General features: G+C 45.3%; 2 protein-coding genes across 10 annotated transcripts in view; one reads left to right on the forward strand and one right to left on the reverse strand.

Annotated features, from left to right (window-relative positions):
- The window catches only part of LOC142469318 (uncharacterized), a 79382-nt gene extending 75450 nt beyond the window's left edge, over positions 1-3932 (reverse strand). Inside the window, exons 1-2 of the mRNA XM_075576247.1 lie at positions 3878-3932; positions 3066-3208 (exon numbers count right to left, since the gene is read on the reverse strand). The gene's annotated coding sequence lies outside the window, so the exon portion shown is untranslated. The remainder of the gene's footprint in view (positions 1-3065; positions 3209-3877) is intronic.
- The window catches only part of NTRK3 (neurotrophic receptor tyrosine kinase 3), a 420101-nt gene that overhangs the window by 113684 nt on the left and 280885 nt on the right, over positions 1-25532 (forward strand). For 8 of the 9 annotated variants that reach the window (XM_075575194.1, XM_075575195.1, XM_075575196.1 and 5 more), the window contains 2 exons: positions 670-744; positions 2335-2406. In XM_075575194.1, coding sequence (XP_075431309.1) covers positions 670-744; positions 2335-2406 — 147 coding nt within the window. Of the gene's footprint in view, positions 1-344; positions 518-669; positions 745-2334; positions 2407-25532 lie in introns of those variants that run through there. The other variant, XM_075575200.1, reaches the window with a different exon arrangement.

Genomic DNA, 25532 nt, shown 5'->3' on the forward strand with positions numbered 1-25532 from the left:
AGAAGGATTAACACAGCGGGTGTCCCTGCTTCTGAATAGGACTCACGCTGCGTTAATCCTACCGGGTAGAGACCAGTCTGAGAGCTGCGCAGAGAGGACAGGGAGAAGCAGTCCCTCCCTCTGTGTCTCCCCGCACAGATATTACAGCAGAGATCAGGGAGAAGCGGTCCCTCCCTCTGTGTCTCCCCGCACAGATATTACAGCAGAGATCAGGGAGAAGCGGTCCCTCTCTCTGTGTCTCCCCGCACAGATATTACAGCAGAGATCAGGGAGAAGCGGTCCCTCTCTCTGTGTCTGCCCGCACAGCTCTTACAGCAGAGATCAGAGAGAAGTGGCCCCTCTCTCTGTGTCTCCCCGCGCAGATATTACAGCAGAGAGCAGAGAGAAGCGGTCCCTCTCTCTGTGTCTCCACGCACAGATATTACAGCAGAGAGATCGGAGAGAAGCGGTCCCTCTCTCTGTGTCTCCACGCACAGCTCTTACAGCAGAGAGAAGCGGTCCCTGTGTCTCCCCGCTTGTATGTTTGTATGTTGTTTGTATTATTATTTTTAATAATAGAATTGACGCAGGGGGTCTCCAAAGCTGAACCACATTAAAAATGAATATGTGCCATGTCTTATAAACGTGTATGTTGTAAGCTGGTTAAAGCTCTTCTTCCTTCTCTTTCAGACTCATAGAGAACTGGAAAGGCCTACACACGTTGAACGCTGTTGACATGGAACTGTACACAGGGCTCCACAAGCTGTGAGTATTAAAGTTGTTGAACCACACAGAAGTCTAGTGAGTTTCATGAAATGCTTTTTGCTCGTACAGCAAACAAATCTGTACACAACTTCTAGTTACATGGAATTAAAATAATAACTTTCTAAATTAACGTCAAATCATGTAACATTGGTTTTCTTTTTCTAAATGTTGTTGATGTTGGTAATAAAATAGTATCCAGTGGACTGACACTTAAAATGGATATATAACAAAACAAAGCTCACATGCTTTATCTGATGTTTTAATACACATTTAGTTTAATTCTCCATAGTACACAGCTTACAGTATAGTTTATATACTGGGGTCACACAATCTGCAATGTTTTTTTGCTTCTGGCCCCTTTATCAGGCTTACTTAGAAGACAACTCTGACTCCTAAAATATGGCGAGAAATATATATTTACAACGGAAGGATACAATACAATACAATAACTACTCTCACATTTCCGAAAACATCATTTGTACTTAAATACTAAACATGGAATCTCCCCCATACATTTTTGGAGGGGACATTATGTTTCTACATATAGATTTTAAAAGGCTGACCACTATAGCCACATTAATATAAAGCAGAGAGCATTTTTATCCCAGTTTCAAAATCTTTACACTTCATTTGTAAGTACCAAAGTGTGTATATGGGGCAGATGTTTTTGATGATTAATGAATACATACACTTATTTAGTTATTTAGGACCCATACGGATACCTTGCATGTGGAATGTATTTTCTGAGACTGCATTCTGCATAAGAGCATGAGTGTAAAACGAGCCCTACTGTAAGAAAAGCAAATGGAAATAGTATCAGGAGAGCAGCCAGATACTCCTTACTCCGCCGCTGTGGAATGCTGGTGATTTATGTCTGTTAGACGCATAATACAGTGATACTTTGTCAGTGTTCCAGGTACAACGAGTTCGCTACCAAAGCTCTGCCAGATTCCGTTGGGGAAAACGTGCTCCGTGTTCATTTCATACAGTATACTGTATATTTCAGTTTTTAGTGTTTTTTAAACAAACATAATCAGCAGTGATTAGCGCATTTAGACAAAAACAACGTTTGTAAATAGTCTTTGTAATAGAGCCAACATGCTATGATTTCACATAAATAAAATATGAAAAAGATCATGTTTACGTTAGCGTGGGGCCAAAGAAATATGACAGAGAGCCAGTTATAACAGCAGAAAAGGCCTAGAAAATAATGCTGAAGGGAAATAAACATGTTTTTTCACTGGAAAGTAACACACACATCACACGAGTACTTGTAACCTATTCTATCTATCATGTATTTGAAGCTCTATGAACAGACCTGATTTGTAAAGGAATGCAATTGTGTGTTATTCCAGGAGTAACGCCTGCGTCTCCATCATTTCATAATGTATTATGGGAGTAAGGTTGTGCCGATTGTGGATCTAGGACATTGTGAGCTATTCTGGGCAGTCTTTGAATTCTAAAATATGTTAATATTTCAAATAAATTGCAATATGTTATGCCGTACCATTGCCATGTGCCTGTGACACTACTATTCAATGCATTAAACGATAACTGATAAAGCAAAAGATTAATCAAATCTATTTTCAGAACTATCAAGAATTCGGGACTTAGGAGCATACAACCTCGGGCGTTTGCTAAGAACCCACAGCTGCACTACATGTAAGGCCCTTTATTCATTCCTTTCTACGTGTTATTTGCTGTGCATCTATCTGTTTTATTCTGCAGTGTCAATGACTAGTCCTGTTATACTGTAGTATGAAAGCCAGAAAGTATTAGGTGGGAAGGATACGTATAGGTTTTTTTAACATGTAGATATGGTTCCCATTTACTAAGCTAAAGTTCATATAGAAATGATATTCATTCAATCCTAAAACATTGGGAGGTTTTCATTAAACTGCGATAGTGCAGAATAAGTTGAACTCAATGGGAGTTTTCATGTGACAGAGCCCTGATCGGCACTATTGTAGTCTAATGAATAACCCCCACCACTGCCTACTGATGTGCATACAAGTAATACAAGAAAGTCTCAAGTGTTGTTGTTGTGTAATGATACTAAGCACGGAAAAGAAGCCTTTACAAAGTACAGTAAGAATAGTGAATACGAATCTGCAGCGTAATAACAGGAATGTTCCCTTTTGTTTGCTTCTCTGAGCGGTCCACGAGCTCCGCAGCCTTGTTTTGCTATTGAGAAATGATGATTACAAACTGAACAGTGCTCGAGTCTGTGATAATGCGCTGGAATCTTACACAGCAGTGCGGCCGACACAGTAACAGGCACACAAAATGGCACATGGACTTTGTAGATGTAACACCCCTACCTGCACCCGGCTGCAGAAGATAGGGTGTTCACGTATCCAGTCTCTCTTTGCACTGCAAACAGGATGTCAACCTGCTTCAGCGTAGTGTAGCTCAGCCAGTTTTACCTTTGTCTCAGGGCTTCGCCAGTGGATCCAGGCCTGGGCTGTAGTGAGGAGTAGAATAAGTAGAAAAGGGCGCCAGGAACTTTTAACAGGATGTCGGCAGGATCAGCATACCACACAGCATAGACAGGACAGGTTTTCTGCGTGTTTCTCTTGCAGAAGATCCCCCTCTGCCTGCAGTTCCTCCCAGTACCCACCCTGACCCTGGCTAAGGCCGAGTTCAGGGTAGATGCTACGGACGCGTCCGTGCGCGCCTCCCCCGCGTGCTCCTGCAGCTCAGCGATCTGTGCCTTGGCTGCAGGAGTTGGGTCGCGGCGTGTGGGGGCATGGCGGGGGGTGTGGCAAACGTGTCGCGGAGCTGGTTTGCTGAACCAGCTCACGTGATGCGACTGTAGCCCCAAATATAATTTCGGGTTGTAGCGGCAAAATGTAGCGGCGGCAACGCTGCACTTTGCCGCCGGTGGAGTTTTCAGTTTGAAAACGCCCACCGAACAACCCAAAATTGCGACGGACGTGCGCACAGGCAAGCGTGCGCATGTCACGTAGCAGCCACCCTGAACTCAGCCTTAGGATGAAGCAGGCTCAGCCCCAGACCCCTACAAAGATCTGGACTACAGCCCTGCTCCCGGCAGCATGGGAACCTCTGTTGCACCGGGCACCTAGCACAGTCTGCCCCAGCAAACTCTTTCCCCTCTAGGGTGGGTCCCCACCTCTTATACCCAGGGGGTGTCAACCTGTCCCCTTCTCTGTCTCTGGGCAAAACATGCTGTAGCAATCTGTCCCCCTACCGGTCACATGGCCTACTAGAACTTTCCTATCTCTGAGTCATGCCTCATGTGCCTGGGATCTGCAACACTGTATCCTATCTCTGAGCCAGCTCACATGCAGGTCCATGTGTAAGGGGTTTAACCCCCACACTGCCAGAGTGCTGACCTAGCCTGCATGCTAAAACGGGCCTGGTTTTAGCAGGGGGCTACATAGAGAAGAAACCTAGATTGAAAAATTGCTTAGTTTGGTAATTGCTGCATGCGTTATAATTGATCATATATATAATTGGACGCTCTAAATTTACGCCTTATATGATTTGCTGTGGAATGATTAACTTTTGTATTTTAAAAGGCTACATATATCACTTCTAAACCTGGAACATTCGCCTCTCTCCAGTGAAATGCTAATATCTGCTATAAAAACTCCTTCCCCATTGTTGCAGGCTTCTCAGATAGTGTTGTACATTTTCAAATAAGTTTTTCTAAAATTAATAGTAGTCATTGAAAGGGAAAACACTTAGTTTTTTTTATTCATTTCCGCTCATGAAGTTGTCCAGTTTTGTCACCTGGATGAGTGATAAAAGCCGCTATGATTATCTCATCATCTCCAGGCACCAAGCTGGCCATTCTGCCTATCCTAGCACAAATAACATTTTGATTAACCTTTTTCATGAATGATCACACAAACTTGAAAATAAAACAATAATTTCTTTCCCACATGCTGGGTAGCTGAAGGATTTATTACACTTTCGAGTCTTAATTTTATTCTGGACATCTTTAAATTGTCTTATTGTCAAGCGAAAGGTTTGGAGTGTGAGGTAAACTTTGTTGCGTCATTAGGAGGATATGACCACCTAAACTATTGGCTGAACTGAGACCGCTTGTTAAAATTTATTACTATCTTAAAACCAAAATGAGAAATGAGACAGCTTTATACAAAGCACAAGAGATTATGAGGAATATTACGAGATTCTATCATGATCTATATGGAGAAGCAGAGTAATGAGAGAACTGAAGTGCAAGAGTAACACCTTCCAATTTTTGTAGGATTTATTAGGGGGCAAGCGAGGGATTTGGAAGATACTAGTGAGATGATGCTAGCAACATCATCCTGAAGAGAGCACATGGGACAAAGCTGGATGGCAAAGAGCTCCGTTTAGCCACAGAGACAATACGCAACTTTGTCTCTGTGCTTATTTTCACGAACATGTCGAGGTTGGTGATGAATGGGAGATATTTCTGCTGTGTGAAATTGATGCAATGACACACATGGAAAAAACGTTACTGTGAAACAGGGTGTATGTTGAATAAAACAGGTCGGTTTTAATAGCACATGCCTGGTACCGGATAAAACGTACCTGGAAAGTCTCGAAGCATAATCTTCATTCCATTACTAACTGACTCTAAAAGGCCTACACTACGTAGCATACACTTTATAAGTATTTACTGTTGCTATGCTACCATTGCAGTTTAAGCTTCTTTTTGCAGGAATTCTCTGTGGGGAATATTGCACCAAAACCGACGCCTTTCTTTGGACTGTTTGACAAGTCATTACGACCGGTACCTCCGAAATGTGTTTTGTGACAGGTGTAATTTCTTCCCATCCATGTGTTGGAAATTATGCAGTGCCACGTACAGCGGTATTGATTTTCTGAGCCTAGCTAAACACTCAGCACTACAAATTGAATATTGTAAAAATGTCCCCATGAATAAGAACAACAGTTTCATTGAATTTGTGGTCTGCTGGCAATATTCACCCCAGCAGTAGTTCTGAAAATCAGCCCCTGTATTAATTACATATTCTATTGTAATATATCTCACTGTTTCCCAAAACATAGGCGCTAAATAGATTTGTCTTATTGACCCATTAAAACGAGAACAGTCATTTTCCAACATGGAGGTTTTCTTGTTGGTATATATACACGTAGAATCGGCACTCTAATACGTAAATATGGCAAAGAATAATATAAGATACGATATCATCCTGGATGGCCCTCCGCCGACTTAAGTTTAACATGGCAAAAACAGAGCTCCTCATACTTCCTCCCAAACCTGTCCCCACTACCTCCTTCCACATTACTGTTGGAAGTTCATTGATTCATCCATTAGAGCCAGCACGCTGCCTAGGGGTCACACTCGACTCCTCACATTCAAAATGTATCTAAAACATGTCGCTTTTTCCTCCGCAATATTACAAAGATACGCCCTTTCCTCTGTTGCTCGACTACTAAAACTCTGACTCAGGCCCTCATTCTCTCCCGTCTTGATTACTGTAACCTCCTGCTGTCCGGCCTCCCTGCCTCTCACCTGTCTCCCCTACAATCTATCCTAAACGCTGCTGCCAGAATCGCTCTACTCTTTCCTAGATCTGTCTCCGCGTCTCCCCTGCTGAAATCCCTCTCCTGGCTTCCTATCAAATCTCGCATCTCGCACTCAATTCTCCTGCTCACTTTTAAAGCTTTACACTCTTCTGCCCCTCCTTACATCTCAGCCCTAATTTCTCGCTATGCACCAACCCGAGTCTTGCGTTCTTCTCAAGGATGTCTTCTCTCTACCCCCTTTGTATCTAAAGCCCTCTCACGCCTTAAACCTTTCTCACTGACTACCCCACACCTCTGGAATGCCCTTCCCCTCAGTACCCGACTAGCACCCTCTCTATCCACCTTTAAGACCCACCTTATGACACACCTGCTTAAGAAGCATATGAATAGCACCGTGGCTAATACTATAAACCTGATACATAAAGCTTGGCCCCCTGCAGACGCACTTACCAGAATGCCCTCCTACTGTCTCTGTACGTTCTTCCTACCTATCAATTAGATTGTAAGCTCTTCGGAGCAGGGACTCTTTTTCTGAAATGTAACGTTTATGTCTGAAGCACTTCTCCCCATGATCTGTTATTTGTATTATTTGTTATTTATATGATTGTCACGTGTATTACTACTGTGACGCGCTATGTACATTAATGGCGTTACTTAAATAAATACATACATACAGTGCAGGGCAACCAAGGGATCCCTCAAGCCCAAAATATCACAGAAACGAACAAAGTAGGTAGCCTGACCCCAGATAGAAACTGACTACACAAGAGCTGAAGCACGATAAAGCCAAAATCAGATATATTCACTCATAGTACTGTATGTACAATAACACAACTACAATACACTGTGATGACACACACACACACACACACACACACACACACACACACACACACACACACACACACACACACACACACACACACACACACACACACACACACACACACACACACACACACAGTAAAATACAACAAAAGAGACTTATCTGTGAGCTACACAATAAAAAAGGTAGAAAAATACAAAATAGTAAGCAGGTAAACAAAAGCAGAACAGAAAAGAAGAGGCAAGAAAAAAATGGGAGATACTGTAAAAACGAGTGAAAAATCCCATGACCAGTGAAAAAAAGGGGGGAAAAGAGGAAAATGGGAAAAGTAACAAGTTACCAAAAAAATGACAAGGTTCCTCGTGATTTTTGAGGCAAAAATAAGTATTTTCTGGATGACAAATGCGTTCCCAAATGTTGAAATGTTGTTTAATATGAATTTGCCTGTCTCAGAACATTCACACCTATGCCCACGGGCTTTGTGTAGGCTGGCCATGAGACATCATTAAGTTGATTAGTCTGCAAAGTTTGTGACGATTGTATTCAGTTAAGCTTGTCACTATAACTGTGCCGAATACTGAAACAGAAGGAACACGCTGTAACAAACAATGACAATGGCCTTTGTTGACAACATTTGCCAAATCATCGATGCAAGTACATGATATTTATGCTATGGGGTTAAAAGGTATATCACTTGTGGGATGTAACCACAATTCTAAGATGTTGTGATTAGCATAATGTCACAAACATTACATGATGAGTATTGTGTAACCCAGGGGAGCGCAAACTTTTTGAGCTGTGCCCCCCTGCATGCTCCTGCAGCTACTCGCGCCCCCCTTACTGTTAGACCGGCGTCGGGTGTGACGTCACACGACCCCGTTGCCATGGCAACGCGGCGTTATTTGACGCGGCACGGCACTCCTGCTGAAACCCGGTAAGTAGTTTACAGAGGCCTCGCGCCTCCCCCGGCATTTAATTTAAATGCCTGGTAGAAGAGTGCTGGGCCTCTGCAACTGCCCGTGCCCCCCCATAAAAATATAGCGCCCCCCCTGTTTGCGCACGGCTGGTGTAACCCATTCCATACAACACATTGATATACAGTAATCCACCTGACAGTAACTTTGTTATACCACATAATTCCCAGATAGGGTACCATGACACCTAAGGGTGCCACAGTCATTTGTGGAAAATAGCTGAAGCGCTCAAATGCAGGTGTAATAACAAAAATAAGCCAAATCACCAAACCAGGGTACTAACAATTGATATAGTACCTAATGTGTAATAGTATGGGTACTATCCTCCTGAAGACAGGTGGTATATGGTACAAGCCCACTCACCATCAGTCTCATTGGCAGGTTCCCCTGGAAAATAAGCAAATACTCACATCCTGGTAGGGTAGGTAGGCAGGCTGTGCAGCTACTAAATGCAATACAGGGAAAAAGGAGACCAAAAGCGCACCAGCACAAACGGAGCAGGAAGGACCCCAAACGAAAAATAATTAAAAGGGCACTTTAATGTGACAAAAGACCCATCCAACGCGTTTCGAACGTCACAGCTTTCTTTTGGAAAAGAACGCTGTGACGTTCGAAACGCGTTGGATGGGTCTTTTGTCACATTAAAGTGCCTTTTTAATTATTTTTCGTTTGGGGTCCTTCCTGCTCCGTTTGTGCTGGTGCGCTTTTGGTCTCCTTTTTTCCTGTACCACAGTCATTTAGATGGAGATAGAGATAGGAGAAGGCAAGATAGGAGGAAAAATAAATGAAGCAAAACATAAAAAATAGAATGCATAGCAACATGGAAAAACCTGCTACTTAAAAAATGGGTAGGGGTGAGCTTAAACCCAGGGAGGAGAGGGGTGAGCTTAAACCCAGGGAGGAGAGGGTGAGCTTAAACCCAGGGAGGAGAGGGGTGAGCTTAAACCCAGGGAGGAGAGGGGTGAGCTTAAACCCAGGGAGGAGAGGGGTGAGCTTAAACCCAGAGAGGAAAGGGGTGAGCTTAAACCCAGGGTGGAGAGGGGTGAGCTTAAACCCAGGGAGGAGAGGGGTGAGCTTAAACCCAGGGAGGAGAGGGGTGAGCTTAAACCCAGGGAGGAGAGGGGTGAGCTTAAACCCAGGGAGGAGAGGGGTGAGCTTAAACCCAGGGAGGAGAGGGGTGAGCTTAAACCCAGGGAGGAGAGGGGTGAGTTTAAACCCAGGGAGGAGAGGGGTGAGCTTAAACCCAGGGAGGAGAGGGGTGAGCTTAAACCCAGGGAGGAGAGGGGTGAGCTTAAACCCAGAGAGGAAAGGGGTGAGCTTAAACCCAGGGTGGAGAGGGGTGAGCTTAAACCCAGGGAGGAGAGGGGTGAGCTTAAACCCAGGGAGGAGAGGGGTGAGCTTAAACCCAGGGAGGAGAGGGGTGAGCTTAAACCCAGGGAGGAGAGGGGTGAGCTTAAACCCAGGAAGGAGAGGGGTGAGCTTAAACCCAGGGAGGAGAGGGGTGAGCTTAAACCCAGGGAGGAGAGGCCACTAACCTCCAGACAACTGATACCAGTTCCAAATTAAAATAAAATAAAAACACACAATCCCAGCACGCTCTAACCCAAGAACCCACCACATCATATATATGTGTATCAAAAGGAGTGCTACTGAGCAGGGCCAAATGTATACAACAAAAGACAAAAATACCCAATGCTACATCCAATGTGACAAAATACATAATTAAATACTTCAATGTTCGTATTCTCATGAGTAAGGGTCATTTAGTTAAACCCTTTTGCTACAAATGTGTATATATATATATATATATATATATATATATATATATATATATATATATGTGGTGGGTTCTGGGGTTAGAGCTTAATGGGATTGTGTGTTTATTAATTTTATTTTTCAACTGGTATCAGTTATTTGGAGGTTGGTGGCTCCTCCTCCCCGGGTTTAAGATCACCGTACCCCGTTTTTTAAGTAGCAGGATATTTCATGTACCTGTGCAGGACAGGTCTATTAAGACCATTCTCCCTTCACAGCAGAGGTAAAAGAGAATTTTCACAGAGTTAGTGTTGGGACCTGCAGACTGGTCATGCTGTGACGTGGCTGCAGAGTGGTCATGCTGTGGCGTGGCTGCAGACTGGTCATGCTGTGACGTGGCTGCAGACTGGTCATGCTGTGACGTGGCTGCAGACTGGTCATGCTGTGACGTGGCTGCAGAGTGATCATGCCGTGACGTGGCTGCAGAGTGGTCATGCCGTGACGTGGCTGCAGAGTGGTCATGCAGTGACGTGGCTGCAGAGTGGTCATGCCGTGACGTGGCTGCAGAGTGATCATGCCGTGACGTGGCTACAGGGTTATAACACTTTGGCCAAAGGGTTTAACTAAATGACCCTTACTCATGAGAATACTAACATTGAAGTATTTTACCATGTATTTTGTCGCATTGGATGTAGCATTGGGTATTTTTGTCTTTTGTTGTATACATTTGGCCCTGCTCAGTAGCACTCCTTTTGATACAAATATATATATATGATGTGGAGGGTTCTGGGGTTAGAGCGTGCTGGGATTGTGTCTTTATTGTTGTAGTTTTACATTATTTTTTAATGAATGGTAACTGGTAAAATAAGAAAAGCTTGGATACATGGCTTCATTGTTGTGTAAATAAATGAAAAAAGTAGATTAAATGTAGATTTGTGCAAGTAAAACTGGAGTGGTCTCAGTAGCACATTTCAATCTCTTGTGGTGGGAAGGAATATTACTGTAGGCTTGGCATTCATTGCTTCCAAAATGATTAATAGAAAGGAGTGGTGATAACAGCATTCCAGGTATTTTAAGGACAATGTATTTCAACTGGGAATATTGTTCTCTATAACATTCATGTTACAGAAACACACAATACAGCAAAGCTGAGACCATTCTTACAATGCACTCAGACATACTGTAACATTCATAAGTATCCCAAGTGTACACTTGTAATGGGAATCTAAGAATGGCCACTGACAAAGAACACCGCCCTGTGTTCCTAAGACCACCAATAGCCTTCCGTGGTCTCTCAGTGATGGAAATCACATAGGTCGGGAGCTATCCAACAAATCCTGGTCCATGAGTCATAAAAGACAATGTGTTGAAAAGTCAGGAAATTGAAATAAAACATTTGCCAAAATGCGTATATTAATAGGACAGCTGTAAAGGGGATTAGTTGTGTCTGTGAATTTGCCTTTCCACACCACCCAACCTTCTCTGTCCTAATAATCATATTAGCAAGCGTAGGGTTGCTTGCCAAATTGTATTGTAGCACTGGGAGCCGTTAAGAAGACACATCTTGTGTTTGCACAATGGAAGTGGCTCTCAAGGAAGCCCCATTCTGACCATGAAGCTTCACCCTATTAGGTTAATATGTGACAATCAAAAGTGGGGGGGAAAGGTGAGAACAACACCTGTACTTCTTCCGGATTTAACCAATTATGAGTGTGTGAAGAAAATAGATTAACCCCGTCTGTGCTGATAGACATGACGGTGCATGATAAAACATCACAGATGTGTTCACTTCTGTATAGTACATTGTAGATCCTTATGGCTCTGAAGGAGTTAATATGAGCACATGTGTCGTTTTCAGTGATGGCTTTGACCAGTCATGCTGAGGCCTTTCTGAAATATACCACTTCTACAAATCTGACTATAGGTGTAAATGGCACCGTACAATTTCATTTGTGGTGACTATGAGTGATGATCACAGAAACGAAACCAATTTCTCGCCCCATAATCTGATACAGAACCTGCTTGCAATGCAATGATGTGGAAGGTGGCTGTTTTGGCTTTGTCAATTTGGTACCCATATTGTAAAATGGGTGTTTCAAAATTACTTTCAAGCCATCACATTGTAAAATTACTAATGCCTTACAATTCACTGCATGGAATAATAATCCATATAGAACATAGCTGAGAAAGATAGCCAAGATCACGGTGTTATAGTACAAGCAGACGTGGCTGGGCAGGTGCACAAGGAATGACATCTGAATGGAATACTTTACTGTACCGATAAATACAGGCATACCCCGCATTAACGTACGCAATGGGTCCAGAGCATGTATGTAAAGCGAAAATGTACTTAAAGTGAAGAACTACCTTTTCCCCACTTATTGATGCATGTACTGCACTGCAATCGTCATATACGTGCATAACTGATGTAAATAACGCATGTGTAACAGGCTCTATAGTCTCCCCGCTTGCGCACAGCTTCGGTACAGGTAGGGAGCCGGTATTGCTGTTCAGGACGTGCTGATAGACGCATGCACGAGCTGGCGTTTGCCTATTGGGCGATATGTCCTTACTCGTGAGTGTACTTAAAGTGAGTGTCCTTAAATCGGGGTATGGCTGTAGACAGTGCCTGAAGAGTGAGGAGCAACATATCATTATATTAATGCCTTTGTAGTTTATAGAATTTACAGACACAACAAGTGCTCATCACAAGCCCTAACTGTGGCATGCCAAGGGGTCGCATCTAGTAATTTCCACTGGAATCCAACCTGCTTTCCGTACCGGTCAGCCAGCTCTGCTTCTTTCAGTTGTTAGGTATGTTGCCCAATTTTACAGTGTATATTCCAAAGGCCAATGAAGATGATTGTAATTTGGGAGACAAAAGATTGCTCACCATTTCTTTCAGCGGCAGAAAGTAATTTGACATAAAAGTTGAGCTTCAGAGAAAAAAAAAGAATGAAAGAAGCTTGTTTTTCATTCTGCACCACACACCAGCTCCCAGCAGGAGCCGCGGGAAGAGCTTTGTGTCTCCATTTACAAACCCCCCAGTGGCGCCCGCTGTGTGGTGGGGAATGAAAAATGTGCTTCTTTTTTTTTCTTCTGTTTTTTAATTTTAGAAGCTGCATATAAAATCCTCTCTTTCCTTCAGTTTTTTGTACGGAGCCTTCTGTCTTCTAGCATTCTTCTTTAGCAAGACTGCTAACAGACAATGGCGCTGTGATATATGTAACCCTTTTGATGCTAAAAGTTTATAGTAATACATCTTTACTTCCTTCCCTGTGAATAACATCCAACAGTTTATGTATATATGTATTACCTGTTCTTATCATTAATCTTTCTATGTATGAAGCAGACTGGCTTTAATCTTCTTTATACTATATTAGTGAAAGCACTGTATGTTTGCCTGCCTGCCTGCATGCCTGCATGCATGCCTGCCTGCTGGATGTCCGGTGTCTCTAGCGGCAATCTCATTGGTCCCTTGGCCCGCCCGCCCCCGCACACCTCTCATTGGCCTCACACACTCACACCACCCCCTTGGCCCGCCCCCCACACCTCTCATTGGCCTGAGGCGGAGTGACGGGCCAAAGGTCCAAAAAAATAAATAAAACACACACACACACACTCACACACTCACACACTCACACACTCACACACTCACACACTCACACACTCACACACTCACACACTCACCTCTCTCCCCTCTCCAAATCACCTTTTCCCCCTCCCCAGCGGCATCACCTCTTCCCCCTCCCCAGCGGCATCACCTCTTCCCCCTCCCCAGCTGCATCACCTCTTCCCCCTCCCCAGCGGCATCACCTCTTCCCCCTCCCCAGCGGCATCACCTCTTCCCCCTCCCCAGCGGCATCACCTCTTCCCCCTCCCCAGCGGCATCACCTCTTCCCCCTCCCCAGCGGCATCACCTCTTCCCCCTCCCCAGCGGCATCACCTCTTCCCCCTCCCCAGCGGCATCACCTCTCCCCGCTCCAAATCACCTCTCCCCGCTCCAAATCACCTCTCCCCGCTCCAAATCACCCCTCCCCGCTCCAAATCACCTAGCTTCCCGCAGCTGCCACGCGGCGCGTAAGATGGCGGACCCCCTTCCTCCCTCGCGGCGCCGAGTCAGACGGTGGCGGCGCCCGGAAGTACAGGTAGGTGTCGCTCCCCACCTCCGGCGCCAAACGGAACTGAGAAAGGGCGCATCAACTGAGGTGTGTGTGTGTGTGTGTGTGTGTGTGTGTGTGTGTGTGTGTGTGTGTGTGTGTGTGTGTGTGTGTGTGTGTGTGTGTGTGTGTGTGTCACTGTCCACTGCCCCCCCCTCCTATCCACTGCCCCCCCCTCCTATCCACTGCCCCCCCCTCCTGTCCACTGCCCCCCCCTCCTGTCCACTGCCCCCCCCTCCTGTCCACTGCGTCCCCCCTCCTGTCCACTGCGTCCCCCCTCCTGTCCCCCCTCCTGTCCACTGCGTCCCCCCTCCTGTCCCCCCTCCTGTCCACTGCCCCCCCCTCCTGTCCACTGCCCCCCCCTCCTGTCCACTGCCCCCCCCTCCTGTCCACTGCCCCCCCCCTCCTGTCCACTGCCCCCCCCCTCCTGTCCACTGCCCCCCCCCTCCTGTCCACTGCCCCCCCCTCCTGTCCACTGCCCCCCCCTCCTGTCCACTGCCCCCCCCTCCTGTCCACTGCCCCCCCTCCTGTCCACTGCCCCCCCCCTCCTGTCCACTGCCCCCCCCCTCCTGTCCACTGCCCCCCCCCCCTCCTGTCCACTGCCCCCCCCCTCCTGTCCACTGCCCCCCCCCCTCCTGTCCACTGCCCCCCCCCCTCCTGTCCACTGCCCCCCCCTCCTGTCCACTGCCCCCCCCCCTCCTGTCCACTGCCCCCCCCCCTCCTGTCCACTGCCCCCCCCCTCCTGTCCACTGCCCCCCCCTCCTGTCCACTGCCCCCTCCCTCCTGTCCACTGCCCCCCCCTCCTGTCCACTGCCCCCCCCTCCTGTCCACTGCCCCCCCCCCTCCTGTCCACTGCCCCCCCCCCCCCTCCTGTCCACTGCCCCCCCCCCCTCCTGTCCACTGCCCCCCCCCTCCTGTCCACTGCCCCCCCCCCTCCTGTCCACTGCCCCCCCCCCCCCTCCTGTCCACTGCCTCCCCCCTCCTGTCCACTGCAGGAAATGCAGGGGGAGGAATCCATGCCTTTGAGGCGCCCCCCCCTCCCTTTGACGCCCCCCCCCCTCCCTTTAACGCCCCCCCCCCTCCCTTTGACGCCCCCCCCCTCCCTTTGACGCCCCCCCCCCTCCCTTTGACGCCCCCCCCCTCCCTTTGACGCCCCCCCCCTCCCTTTGACGCCCCCCCCCCTCCCTTTGACGCCCCCCCCTCTCCCTTTGACGCCCCCCCTCTCCCTTTGACGCCCCCCCCCTCCCTTTGACGCCCCCCCCCTCCCTTTGACGCCCCCCCCTCCCTTTGACGCCCCCCCCCTGCCTTTGACGCCCCCCCCTGCCTTTGACGCCCCGCGCGCACACACTGACTGACTGCCGCACGCACGCACACACTGACTGACGCGCACACAAAGCCTGACTGACGCACGCACACACTGACTGAGGCACACACTGACTGTGTGTGCGTCAGTCAGTCTGTGTGTGTTTGTGTTTCTGCCTCAGACTCACTGACGCGCGAGCAAACACACAGTGACTGACGCACACACGCTACATGAAGCTGTAAAGGAGGGAGGGAGGGGGGGGACTGGATTGATGTGAATGGGGGACAAACAGAGAGAGGGGGGAGGAGAGAGAGGAACGGGAACATTACATCCCGGGCAACGCCGGGTCTCTCAGCTAGTGTTCTATAATATCAATGTTATTTAATCATTCTCACATTCAATATGCTGTGTACAGTATGCTGTGTGTGTACAGTATGCAGTGTACAGTATGCTGTGTGTACAGTATGCAGTGTACAATATGCTGTGTGCAGTGTGCAGTGTACAGTATGCAGTGTACAGTATGCAGTGTACAGTATGCTGTGTGTGTACAGTGTGCAGTGTACAGTATGCAGTGTGTGTACAGTGTGCAGTGTACAGTATGCAGTGTACAGTATGCTGTGTGTGTACAGTGTGCAGTGTACAGTATGCTGTGTGTGTACAGTATGCAGTGTACAGTATGCTGTGTGCAGTGTGCAGTGTACAGTATGCTGTGTGTGTACAGTATGCAGTGTACAGTATGCTGTGTGTACAGTATGCAGTGTACAATATGCTGTGTGCAGTGTGCAGTGTACAGTATGCAGTGTACAGTATGCAGTGTACAGTATGCAGTGTACAGTATGCTGTGTGTGTACAGTGTGCAGTGTACAGTATGCAGTGTGTGTCAGTGTGCAGTGTACAGTATGCTGTGTGTGTACAGTATGCAGTGTACAGTATGCTGTGTGTGTACAGTGTGCAGTGTACAGTATGCAGTGTACAGTGTGCTGTGTACAGTATACAGTGTACAGTGTGCTGTGTACAATGTGCTGCGGCAAGCAGGCAAAGGGAAGCTGGGCACCACTGCAAACAGTAGAAAAAAGAGACTGCAAGAGAGTGTGTCCCATAAATAAAAAATGTTTAATGGATCAAGGCATCATCTACAAAAAGGAGCCCACGGGCCCCCACCAACGCGTTTCACCGTGGTGCACCTTGACAAAGAGCGTGTCGCTCGAAACGCGTTGGTGGGGGCCCATGGGCTCCTTTTTGTAGATGATGCCTTGATCCATTAAACATTTTTTATTTATGGGACACACTCTCTTGCAGTCTCTTTTTCGTACTGTTTGCAGTGGTGCCCAGCTTCCCTTCGCTGCTTGTGTGGATACCGTGGAGAAACGGAAGCACACACCTGTGGAGGAACATCGTACGGAAGCACACACCTGTGGAGGAACATCGTACGGAAGAGCACACACCTGTGGAGGAACATCGTACGGAAGAGCACACACCTGTGCAGGAACATCGTACGGAAGAGCACACACCTGTAGAGGAACATCGTACGGAAGAGCACACACATGTGAGTTACATTACTCCTATGTCCTATGTCTGGACACCAGCCAGTGGGAGTTTTTACAACTCAAGAAGTGAAATTCCATCCAGCTATTCGATTCATAGTGGATAGTGGTGTAGTCATTATTTGACAATTGGTCTATACATTCATGTGTGATACTTCGAGGATTCGAACAGTGGAAATCTATTGTGTGCTTATATAAGCCATTGATCTTTGTTTGAGCACCATACAGCTTTTTCTCTCTACAATATGCTGTGTACAGTGTGCTGTGTACAGTGTGCTGTGTACAGTGTGCTGTGTACAGTGTGCTGTGTACAGTGTACAGTGTGCTGTGTACAGTGTGCTGTGTACAGTGTGCTGTGTACAGTGTGCTGTGTACAGTGTACAGTGTGCTGTGTACAGTGTGCTGTGTACAGTGTGCTGTGTAAAATATGCTGTGTACAGTGTGCTGTGTATAATATGCTGTGTACTGTGTGCTGTGTATAATATGCTGTGTATAATATGCTGTGTATAATGTGCTGTGTATAGTGTACAGTGTACAGTGTGCTGTGTACAGTGTGCTGTGTACAGTGTGCTGTGTAAAATATGCTGTGTACAGTGTGCTGTGTATAATATGCTGTGTACAGTGTGCTGTGTACAATATGCTGTGTACTGTGTGCTGTGTATAATATGCTGTGTATAATATGCTGTGTATAATGTGCTGTGTATAGTGTGCTGTGTATAGTGTGCTGTGTACAGTGTGCTGTGTACAGTGTGCTGTGTACAGTGTGCTGTGTACAGTGTGCTGTGTACAGTGTGCTGTGTACAATGTGCTGTGTATAATATGCTGTGTATAATATGCTGTGTATAATATGCTGTGTATAATGTGCTGTGTACAGTGTGCTGTGTATAGTGTGCTGTGTGCTGTGTGCAGTGTGATGTGTATAATATGCTGTTGTCTTGATTGGGAAAATGTCGCCACTGTGCACAACTTTTTTTCTTTCCAATTCTCACTAGAAATTGTAAAATGAACATTTAATCACATGTAACTCTTAATCTTTTTTTTTTTTCCCTTGAGATAAGGAACATCTCACTCATCCCGTGTAATAATAATAATAATAATATGTAAGACCACCTCACTGATCACCTGTCTAATAATAATATTAATAATATGTAAGACCACCTCACTGATCACCTGTCTAATAATAATAATAATATGTAAGACCACCTCACTGATCACCTGTCTAATAATAATAATAATATGTAAGACCACCTCACTGATCACCAGTCTAATAATAATAATAATAATATGTAAGACCGCCTCACTGATCACCAGTCTAATAATAATAATAATAATATGTAAGACCGCCTCACTGATCACCAGTCTAATAATAATAATAATAATATGTAAGACCGCCTCACTGATCACCAGTCTAATAATAATAATAATAATATGTGTAGCCAGGTCACCTGATGATACTATTCTGCCCCTGTACTGGCAGTAACCCCGGGTACAATCAGGTTGTCAGTAGTTGATATGGGATTTTCCCTCTCCAAGGAGCTGCACTTGAGTGACAACGGGTGGCGGTGACATCAGGCCTGGGCATGACCAATCATGGGCCAGACCTGGTGCCCTCCTCCTGGCTGTACTTAAGGGCAGTACGACCCCAAATTTGTAGTTGGTGCTTCCCCACTGAAGAAGGCAATTCACACAGTGGAAAGGCTGAGATTGGGCCTTCTCCAGTCCTCTTCCCTCCGGGGGAGAGTGAGTGTGTACCATACCTTTTGCCTCTGCTAGGAAGGTGGGAAAGAGCTAGGACGGCTGCGGGTGCCCTTGGCCTGTAGTGATGGTCCAGGGACCATCCTTGAGTGAACAGCTGAGAGTTCTGCATCGGGCAGAACCTGCCTTGTTCCTATAACTGTACAGAAGAGTAATAAACCTGTTCCTGTTGTTATACCTCCTGCTTGGTGCATGACCTGACTGCGGGGAGTGGTAATAAGTTCTACCATGGGACATCACCTTCAGCTCCTGGAGCCTACGACAGATGGACGCACTGCACTGCTAAAGAGATATGTGGGATATGAACCCAAGAAGCCTAGTCCTGTTCCCCACTACCATCGGCGGACGACTCAGCCCTCCTGTTACCAGCAGGTATCATGCACCACATGACCAGTAATGGCCAAATCTCCCACCGGGTGGGGGAAACACCGTTACATATGTAAGACCACCTCACTGATCACCTGGGCAATAATAATAATATGTAAGACCACCTCACTGATCACCTGTGTAATAATATGTAAGACCACCTCACTCATCACCTGTGTAATAATATGTAAGACCACCTCACTGATCACCTGTGTACTAATATGTAAGACCACCTCACTGATCACCTGTGTAATAATATGTAAGACCACCTCACTCATCACCTGGGTAAATGGAATGTAGCCCTTAAATTAGATTGAAGCCTAAAAGAGATGTACGTCATGTAACTCTTTCCTTTAACCTTTATCATATTGGTTGATGACACGTATGACTTAAAAGCAAATAAAGGTGACATAGTAGCTTAATAATTGAACAAGTAATATATATTTTATTTGATCCGTCTGTTGTGTTTCCATATTTTTTAGTTCATTTATCAATGACCAAGGATGGGGCAGGCATTAAACGAATGCTGCAGGGGTTAATATCCTTAAACAAGTAACAAGAACAATGCAATTTTATGTCCATTATTAAAACAAAAAGAACAGTTGAAATGAAGAAGGCACATTTGTCTGGAATTTCCTGCGTGTATTGTCGTACTTCCTCACAACTTTCTGCGCACTTCACTGGAACTGAGTCACGAACACTGGATAATATGTCAGATGCAATTATCTGACAAACACGACAAACAAAGGAGAGATAGAAGCTGACACTTTCAATTATTGCCCAGTGGCACTGGGAACCGGCATCTGGGCATTCTTATTGTTATTGCATACCTTGTTTTAGTGTGATGGCTAAATACCCGCTCATCAACCCCTCAGCACTCGCTAGCAGAGAAACAGAAGCATCATTAATGTCATAGCTGTCATAGGCATTAATTTGTTCATTCACGAGATGGTACAAGAAGTGAAAAGGGAAGTAAGAATGAGCCTTACTTTGAAATGGGCAATTTGTAAGCCTTTGAGTGATTAAAAGTCATCAACTCCCCTCTTCCCCTCCCCCGATAAACACTCATTAAGTACTGTTATATGGCAAATACTGAAGCACTGAGCATACTGGGTAGCTGAGCCGTGTCTACAGCGTCATTGCAATTTTTATATTGGGAGAAACAATTAATCTAGCCTTTGAAAACAAACACGGTGAATTATTGAAATTATCACAATGAACTGCAAGCCTCCAAAAAGGGCATTATTACCCTAACCTTTATCAAAACTGTTATTTGTGCAATGTGCATCATGGGAAAGTTGGGATTTGTGCGAATGAAAAGTTTCATGAATGCATGTAGCTAATTATATGGCAATATACTTTCTGCCGTTTGTATGTACGGCCATACATGGCGAGACAGACCGAGCTAAACAGTGAGCTTTGTTGTTTCAACCAGGTTTTGTGAAAATGAAGTACAGCCATTGTCCACATTATCTTACTTAAACCGTCTCAGTTTCGCTGGGGCTCCTTCTTCTATCATTCATCGATAATTAGATGACAACACTTGCGACAAAACCTCTGGTGATATTCTAGGCAGATATGGGAGGGAGCGCAGTACTGTCAACCGTCATATAAATTCACAGAGATCCACTATGGAAACGACCTTGAAATATGGTAACCTTGAACATGTTGCACATCTGATAATGTAAATAAGAAACCAAGAATGTGTCTCTATGGACTTTGGATGTTTGGTTATGGAGACGTAAAAACATGGAAGAGGGGAAAGTCCAAATATAAATCAGAGATCAGTTTATGAACACCAGAAATAATGATGTTTTGGAATTAAAAATGCCTGTTACAAATAATGCAGTTGTCAAAGACTAATTTTCTCATAAGTCCTTGGGGGGAACAATATGGTGAGCTGGACTGGGTGATTGTACATGTCCAACGTCTCTAATTATGTACAGATTTCAAATAAATCTGTACATCATTTGGAGCGGGGAATGAGGTATTCTATTGTCTCTGCTTACAGGAAGAGATAGTTAAAATGTGTGAGGACAATTGGAAATGCAGGGAATTTAGGACATGCAAAAATAGTTTAAATGTGTTACTTAATCAGACAATAAGAAAGGAAATCCCTGCCCCGGAGATTTTACAATCTAAGTGGTATGTTGGGAGAGTTACAGAGACAGCAGGTGAGGGAATAAGTGCAGTAGATGGCAGCGCTTGGCCACAATGGTTGGTAGAGGCTTTTGATGTGGGGCAGTAGTCATGTGTCCGGGCTATTGAAATGCTTCATTTAAGAGGTGAGTTTCAAGGTTTGACTAAAAGGTGAGGAGAGAAGGGTCTTGGCGTATACTGAGTGTGAGGGAGCCCCACATGTAAGGGGCAGTGAGGGGGGAAAGGCTTAAGGCGAGAGAGCAGTAGAGGTGAAAGGGGTGGAGATGAGACAGTTATGGGTAGAGCGCAGGAGACAAGCAGGTGCATAACGAGAGATCAAAGCTGATATTGAGGAAGGAGCAGATGAGTGGGGAGCCTTAAAGGTAAGGAGGAGATCTGAAACTTGATAGGAAACCAGGGGAGAGATTTAAGGAGGAGATGAGCAGAGACTGTTTTGGGAGTAAGTGAAATTATTCAAGCAGCAGAAGTTTGGGTAGATTGCAAAGGAGAAAGTTGTGAGGCCGGGAGGCCTGTTAGCAGCATGTTACAGTAATGCAGACAGGAGGGGATAAGGGCGTGTATCAAGGTTTTAGCAGTAGATTGACAGAGGAAAGGGCGGATCTTGGTAATATTACCGAGGAAGAAGCAACAAATTCCACCATGCACATTGTAAACCAAGTTGGTAAGACATCACACTTTTGTATCTACCATTGACTTATTCTGTGTTAGCCAAGTGCTGTGTAATCGTCGAACACTCTCAAAGCCAATTAACTAACAGTTGACAGATTGTTTTTAGCTAACAAGCACCTAAACTGGTACAAAGGAAGAGAACGCTTTAGAGAGGTTACAATCAAACTCAAACAAGGCCAGGCTAATGTTTGAAGAAGTTTCTATGTTTCTTAATGCTCTTCTTCTTTCACAAGTCCCTGGACCCCAGCTGTGCAATCACAAGACGAGCACTTCCTGTTCCATGCTAATTGCAGAACCTGCTGTTATACAGTAACAGGAAAGAATGACTCCAATGAGGGTTTTTATTTGTACATTAGAATATAAAAGTTAACAAGTTAAAGGCCACTGTTTAGAAAGCACAAGCTGAGATGGTTATATTTTTATGCTCTGTCTTTGCAATATATAATACCAACAGACATGCCCTTTCTCCCTCTGAGGTTAGCACTTAGGCTTTGAATTGTGTTACCCGGGCAGTTTAGATTTACATATTGTGTATACTCTTTGTACAAGATTGTAAACGATGACACAATGAGGGAGTGTGACGTTCACAGGGTCTGGCGGACAGTGCGATGTGAGCAGCGATGCCATTCTTTCATACAGGTTCGTGCTGAAGTCGGCTGGGGGGGAAATCCGTTGATCATTGAGGCAGTAAGGAAGAACTTGCACATTATTGCTTCATGCAGCGAGTGAGCTGGTGATTACCATAGGGCGAGACGGGGCACATCTTTATTTGATTTGGTAAAGTTTTATTTAGCAGTCATTTATTTAATTGCCCAAAGACATCCGCATGATGGTCAGACATCTTGTCACCAGTGGCAAGAGGCATAAAGGCAAATGTTTTTGCATTGGCATAAACATAAGGATTAATTTATACTACAGTCCAGCTAATCACAGGGCACGTTATCAAGCTATTAGTGTCCACTCTCACTGAGATATGGGAACCTGTGTCTCGCAGCAAAATGTGGTCTATTAAAAGTATTCTTGTCTTCTTGAGAATTCAATATGTAAACCACTATCGCCATATATAATGCATAATGTCACCAAGATGGAACATGCACAGGACTTTTATTAAAGACGTCTCTTACTCTTTTCTTTTTTTCTTCCAGATCAATTTTTATTTTGTTAGATTCATATATGAAGCAGCAAAGAAAAGCACACCACAACACAATCTCTCTTCTACACACCCCACCACAATCTCTCTTCTACAAACCCCACCACAATCTCTCTTCTACAAACCCCACCGCAATCTCTCTTCTACACACCACAACACAATCTCTCTTCTGCACACACCACCACAATCTCTCTTCTGCACACCCCACCACAATCTCTCTTCTACACACCCCACCACAATCTCTCTTCTACACACCCCACCGCAATCTCTCTTCTACACACCCCACCGCAATCTCTCTTCTGCACACCCCACCGCAATCTCTCTTCTGCACACCCCACCGCAATCTCTCTTCTGCACACCCCACCGCAATCTCTCTTCTGCACACCCCACCGCAATCTCTCTTCTGCACACCCCACCGCAATCTCTCTTCTGCACACCCCACCGCAATCACTCTTCTGCACACCCCACCACAATCTCTCTTCTACAAACCCCACCACAATCTCTCTTCTGCGCACCCCACCGCAATCTCTCTTCTGCGCACCCCACCGCAATCTCTCTTCTGCGCACCCCACCGCAATCTCTCTTCTGCGCACCCCACCGCAATCTCTCTTCTGCGCACCCCACCGCAATCTCTCTTCTACGCACCCCACCGCAATCTCTCTTCTGTAGATCACACCCCAATCTCTCTACTACACACCCCACCATAACTTTTTCAAATGTTTTATTTACAAACTCATGTGTTAAAATCCTGATGCATGACGGAGGTTATTCCAGACAATTATGAGGCGAAATTGCCACACGTGTCTGTCATGATTACCTCCCGCAGTACTCCTCGTAAACCTGTAGGGTCACACAGAGGAGTTAGGGTCTACTCCCATCTTAGTTTGGGTATAAAACCCCACCCAGTCAGCAGGTTCTTTGCTTGTCAACTTTCTGTTTACAGGTCAGGAGTCAGGTTATTCTTTGTTCCCCAGCGCTGCGACTTTCCCTGTTCCTTTTTATTCAGGCTCCTAGTTCTGCAGTTCTACGCGATCCCCCGGTATTAAATTTAAATGCCTTGGGGGAAGAGCGCGGCGCCTCTGCAACCGCCGTGCTGCCCCTGAACAATCTTGCAGCCCCCCAGTTTGCGCACCGCTGCCCTAGCACATTTGTCACTTTCTTGCTTATTATAAACATTAAACATGGTTTGCAAAGTCAGCAGGATACCTTTCTAGTAACGTGCAGCATCTTTATCTATTTTTTCTAAGAACATTTATAATTTGAATATTATTTCACCTATATTATGTTCCCATTTGAAATATTTCTTGACATATAAAACTCCCCATGATTCAATGGGGGTTATTCATTAAAATGTCATGGTGCTAATCGGGGGTCTCTGTCACATGGAAACTGTCAGTGACTTCACTTGGGCACTAAAGCAGAGGAATGACAAATCCCCCAGGGATCGCACACTGTACTAAGAGAAATGCTGCAGTTTAACAAATGCTCCACAAGGACATAACCATGCAGCAAAGGTCTGTCAGGCATACTGGTCATAGATAAGGGTAGGTTGTGGTACGTTATGGACCAATATCAATTTTTAGTGTATTTAGTGTATGAGTAATATTAGTATATTAATATTAGAAGGCGAGAAACTTCAGAGGTTTCTTGAAGAAGACCTGATGGTACACTTGAAGAAGAGACCTCTGTGATTACGGTCTCATACTGTAGGAGCAGAAGTTCACGATACCATGTAAACCTAGTGGATTTATTTGATGCAAAGACAAATACAAAGAAGAATTTGCCAGTTTTTGAAACAGATTTTGGCAATCTCCTCGTCTAACTCCTTCTGTACATCTGGCCCATAGTTTAGGATGTCCATGAAATTCAGCCTGTTGCTAAATTCTCTCTGGTACTCGTACTTTATACTATAATTACATTGAGCCAGGGGAAGGCAAACGAAAACCAAACGCAACATTTTAATTACATCTCATAAGAACGTGCTTATGATTAAACACTGTACATAAAAATATTCGCTGATTATTACAATGAATATGTTCTCTGTGGCGCTTGTACTGTATACCAATATCTTGCACCTTCCATTTTACTTCTCTGCAGAAAATTCTAACGCCATTTAAATAATCAATAATAAAATCTTTAACGTGTGCTGACAGATGCGTCTTGGCAAAATCCAACTTATTACATTGTAGCTCTGACATGAATAGCTGGGGTTAGCTAAATACCTTAGAGATGGACGGCAGCTGGGCTTCAAACCATGGTACATGTTGGCTGTATATTGATGGATCCCACCTCCCAAGGATGAGACATGTTTCTGCTTGTTATTCCTTCAACGTGCTTATGCCAAACTTGAATCAAATAGCCCCTTGAATTGCTTTTGCTTCTGTAGCTAGGCAACAAGAGCCCGGACAGAGGCAGAAACATGATGGGTTTATTTACCTTGGACCAAGGACTATTTGTCACCTCAGCAGAAACCTGGAACACTAATTGCAAAAAAAAAATGAAAATGAAAAAGGGATCAGACGAGGCTGATTCCTCTGAAATACGGAGGAAACGGCTTTGGCTCTGGCTGCATTAACATAATCGTAATAATTTCTCTCGGTCGAGTCTGTTATCCT

The sequence above is a fragment of the Ascaphus truei genome, chromosome 18 (assembly GCF_040206685.1).
Source record: "Ascaphus truei isolate aAscTru1 chromosome 18, aAscTru1.hap1, whole genome shotgun sequence".
NCBI classification, from domain to species: domain Eukaryota; kingdom Metazoa; phylum Chordata; class Amphibia; order Anura; family Ascaphidae; genus Ascaphus; species Ascaphus truei.